The sequence below is a fragment of the Sinocyclocheilus anshuiensis genome, unplaced genomic scaffold (assembly GCF_001515605.1).
Source record: "Sinocyclocheilus anshuiensis isolate Anshui unplaced genomic scaffold, SAMN03320099.WGS_v1.1 scaffold74, whole genome shotgun sequence".
Taxonomy (NCBI): Eukaryota; Metazoa; Chordata; class Actinopteri; order Cypriniformes; family Cyprinidae; genus Sinocyclocheilus; species Sinocyclocheilus anshuiensis.
Genome location: NW_015546044.1, coordinates 1011574 through 1015989, shown reverse-complemented (window position 1 = coordinate 1015989; position 4416 = coordinate 1011574). Strand labels below are relative to the sequence as shown.

Below are 4416 nucleotides of genomic sequence, written 5' to 3'. Positions count from 1 at the left end.
GAAATCCGAAATTTACCTTAACATATTAAGTTAGAGGAAGATGCGACTGAATTGATGCTTGAAGAATGCGCTTCCAGCAGCCATGATAAACAGCTGGCGGTTAAAGTTTTATATGCACAATTTGATTTGACGAAAGTCACGAGACCTATTACTCTCTACCCAATCACGTTGATGGTTAAAAATAAAATTAAAATAAGCATGTAACGACCACAAACAGAGGAAAATAGCGGAGTAAAAGTACACGAGACATACAATCTCATGGGAATTTGAGCATTTTAAAGTCTATACAATGTAATATTTGTTTACAGTCTTGATATACTGAGAACATAGAGATAGAAGGAAAACAGTTTTGATCTAAATCCCTTGGCTGAAGCGTGTTTCTCCAGCAATTCCTATGAGACTGATCCAAAAACTCATTAAGTCACTAATCTAATCCCTGTGACAGCATGGAGACTAGGTATACCCACACATACATAAACACATGCTGATGATTCACCTGCTTCGCCCTTCATGCTCCCCTGTGGGCCAGACATGGAGAAGACAGACAGGCAGTCATCGTCCTGGGAGCAGCCGGCTTGGATAGCCCGTACGTAGCTGTGACTGCGGGTGCGGAAGCATCCTGGTAGGTCCAGTGCCTGGACAGCCTGTGATTCCATTTCTCCAAACAGGTTCAGAGTGTCACCCAGCTAAAACACACAAAGAGGTTGAGATGAAGGTTGAGATCCACACTGTAAAAAAAAATTCCGTAAAATTTACGGTAAAAAACCGGCAGCTGTGGTTGCCGGAATTTTACCGTAAAAAATACGGTAGCAACGTTTTAGGTTTTAACTTAAATTTACAGTTAAATACCGTAATTTCATTAACTGATATAATGTTAATATACCAACCTATTGAAGTACTGAAATCTGTTTTGTACCTTTGTAATACACTGATAACCACCAAATGCAGGTGGTGATGAGAAAGTCACATGATGAACCAAAGCCCATCCCGTAAAATTAATGTCCAATACATGTAATGTCCAATACAGTTTTTCACCGTATATAGTAGGGGAATTTACCGTTAACTATTTAACAGGTTTTTACTGTAGCATTTTTACAGTCTTTTACCGTTAAATTCACGGTCATTTTTTACAGTGCAGATGTTTCAGCAAATAACCAAGACTGTTCATGCAACTGTTTAGTTAATAAATGATATTGTGTGTGTAAAGGGTGAACATGACCACACATTATTACTAATCAGGGTTATATCTAGTGACCAGAATTTGAGGGGGTGTGCTCTGTTGACTTTGGGCCAATAAGCCTTTACCTAGAACACTCTAACAACCACCTAGTCATGTGTTACCAACTACCCAGAACTCCATAGTAATCACCTAGTTATGTCCTAGCAACTAGAAGGATACCCTAGCAATCACTAGAACACCTAAGCCACTGCCTAGTTATGCCCATCAGCCAAAACTCTCTAGCAACTACCAAGTTATGCCCTCGCAACTAGCAGGATGCCCTAGCAATCACCACACCTAAGTCACTGCCTAGTTATGTCCTAGCAACAAGCCAGAACTCCCTGGAAACTTCCTAGTTATGCCCTAGCAACTAGTAGGACACCCTAGCAACCACCAGAACACCCAAACCACCATTTAGTTATGCACTAGAAACCAGCCCACACTCCCTAGCAACTAGCAGGACACCCAAGCCACCACTTAGTTATGCTCTAGCAACTACCCATAATTCTGTAATAACTACCTAGGTATGCCCTAGCAACTAGCAAGATGCCTTAGTTATCACCAGAACTCCAAACAAGATCACCAAACCAACCAGCAGAACTCCCTAGCGATCACCTATTGTTGCCTTAGCAATCACCCAGATATCCCAAGCAACCAGTACAACACCGTAGCAATGCATTTCAACATTCATAATACTTCCAGTTTTCATGATTATTGAAAGAAAAATAAATAATTAAAGCAACTAGGAAAACTAACTACATGTAATGTGAACACTCTGTGGTTTTACCTGAGTGCTGGTCAGACAGCGTGTGACGCTACGGGACCGAGCGTGGCCTTTAGGTATGGTTCGACTGTTCGGGTAGACGTCTGTACACTGTTTACATGAGTACCTAAGAAGAGGAGTACATCATTAAAGCCCCAAATTACACTTCTCAGTCCCATAAAGCAAAACACATACACCACTCTATCCTGTACTGTTGTGGTTTTACATGGTAATCCAATGTGCTACTTTTTAATAGTGCAAATACAAATCTCAAAATAGCCACACAAAATGGTCACAGAGTCTGAAAATTAAAACTGAAAACCAAGTGACAACTGACTTGGATGTGGTGGAGGAACGCTGGTCCATGCTGACGGAGCGGCGGAAGGCTTCTCTCTGGGCAATGAGGGGTGATTTGGGTGAGGCTTTGGGGCTGGGGTCTGAGTCAGCACTGTCATCGTCCCCCATGGCCTTTATGTAGCTGCCACTGCGCATACGTCTACAAGGGATCTCACCACCACTGTCAGATGGACCGCCACCGCACCAATCATCTGAGGGAACCTACAAGAGACATATGACTTGCTGTCAGCCTGGCCTTTATTTTTTTTAAATGACGAGGGATGAGGCCATTTTATATTTACACAAAAAGCTAATATCAAGAAACTTACATTTTAGACACAATATCGGCAGTTTCTTCGAATCGGCTGAACAAGTCGTTTGAGTGAATGATTCATTGATTCACTCAGAATGTCATCTGTTTTGTTCTTAAATGTATATGTGTTTTTGAACAAATCAGAGTGAATGATTCAGTGACTCACTCATTAAGACAGTCACTTGTTTCATACCTAAATGAGTCAGTGTTTATGAACAAATCAAATGAATGAATTCAAAGACTCACTCATTAAGGCAATCACTTGTTTCATACCAGAATGAATCAATGTCTTAAACAAATAAGAAAAGTGAATGTTTAAATGACTCAACTCAACATAAGAAAGTCACTTGTCGCTACCTACTGGTGTATCGATGTAACTTGTAGGAAGAGTGACTGAAAATGTCTGTCTGGAGTGATACAAACAGTGAAAAGTCCTAGTGCTAATTTCGAGGACCTAAACTTGCTGTTGTGTAGTTACTGTATATATCAATCATATGAGAGAAAATGCAATGATACGGCAACTAAAGGTTTATGTATATCAGAAAAAATTATCTTGTTAGAGCTGTGGCTTTCTGGCCACAGCATGACCAGAAGGAATGCACGGTTGAACTGAGGGCAGCTGAGTACAATAGAATCTGATTGGCTGACAGGGATGAAAGGCACCAGCTGTACATTTAGAGCTGTCATCACACTCAAGAGCTACACCTTGGCTGGGGCATGGACAGAGCACAGATGTGTGGAGATAGCAGGTTATGGAGGGAAAAGGCAAGATTATTTATTTTCAGGAAACTCTGCTCTCCAGAGCCTTGTCCTTTTCTGATAGCATCGCTGCATATTATTGCTGTTTTTTGCCTCTGCATTCGCTCCCTGTCACATATTTTGAACACATAAAATAAAAAATTATGTCTTACAAGCTGCACAGCCACTATAAATTGGCTAGATGTTTAATAACACAACCAATAATTCTGAGATGGGTGCAGTTCCAGTATTGTCTAGTATTATCTAGTATTGTTTGACAATTGGATGTTCCCTCTTAAACTTGATGCTCTACTCACTGTTTTATTGTATATATATCCTCTGGGTTTCATTTTTTGTTAAAGGGGTCATATGATGCGATTTCAATTTTTCCTTTCTCTTTGGACTGTTACAAGCTCTTGGTGCATAAAGAAGATCTGTAAAGTTGCAAAGACTAAAGTTTCAAATCCAAAGAGATATTCTTTATAAAATTTAAGAGTCAGCCACGCCCTCCTAAAATGGCTCGTTCTAACACGCCCCCACATATCTACGTCGCTCTGTGGGAAGATTTGCATAACGCCACCCAAATGTTCACGCAAAGAAAGAAGGCATAACTTTTATTCTAGCTGTAGTTTTGTTGTTTCCGCCGCCATGTCGTAAAGACACTGTGTGCTTCGTTGTGAAAGCGAAACTACTTTGTTTGGCCTTCCAAAAGAGGACGATATCTGCTTCGTCATGCCTGGAGCTGATCCGTGCTGGTTGCTGAGGAAATACGATAACTTTGCGCTGTCGATCGCCGAATCGGAAGCGGAGTCCAGCCCAGAGTCGTCACATGTCCTTCCAGACGCTCCTTCATCGAAATCGCCGGCCGCGCTGTTCTCAAGCCGCCGCCTCTGCTCACTCTAACCCTCCCGCCGTTCCTCACTTTATCCCCTGGCCTCGGCTCACTGTAGGCCGTGGTGTGTGACGCTGTTTCGTTGTGAAAGCGAAACTACTTTGTTTGGCCTTCCAAAAATGGACACGACTAGAAATCAGTGGTTAAGTTGTATT

The 4416-nt window shown here is 41.6% G+C and overlaps 1 protein-coding gene across 1 annotated transcript in view; it reads right to left on the bottom strand.

Moving 5' to 3' along the window:
* Positions 1 to 4416, bottom strand: part of LOC107698989 (disks large-associated protein 3-like) — a 245571-nt gene that overhangs the window by 29611 nt on the left and 211544 nt on the right. The window contains exons 4-6 of the mRNA XM_016500124.1: positions 2320 to 2540; positions 2007 to 2109; positions 497 to 686 (exon numbers count right to left, since the gene is read on the bottom strand). Coding sequence (XP_016355610.1) covers positions 497 to 686; positions 2007 to 2109; positions 2320 to 2540 — 514 coding nt within the window. The remainder of the gene's footprint in view (positions 1 to 496; positions 687 to 2006; positions 2110 to 2319; positions 2541 to 4416) is intronic.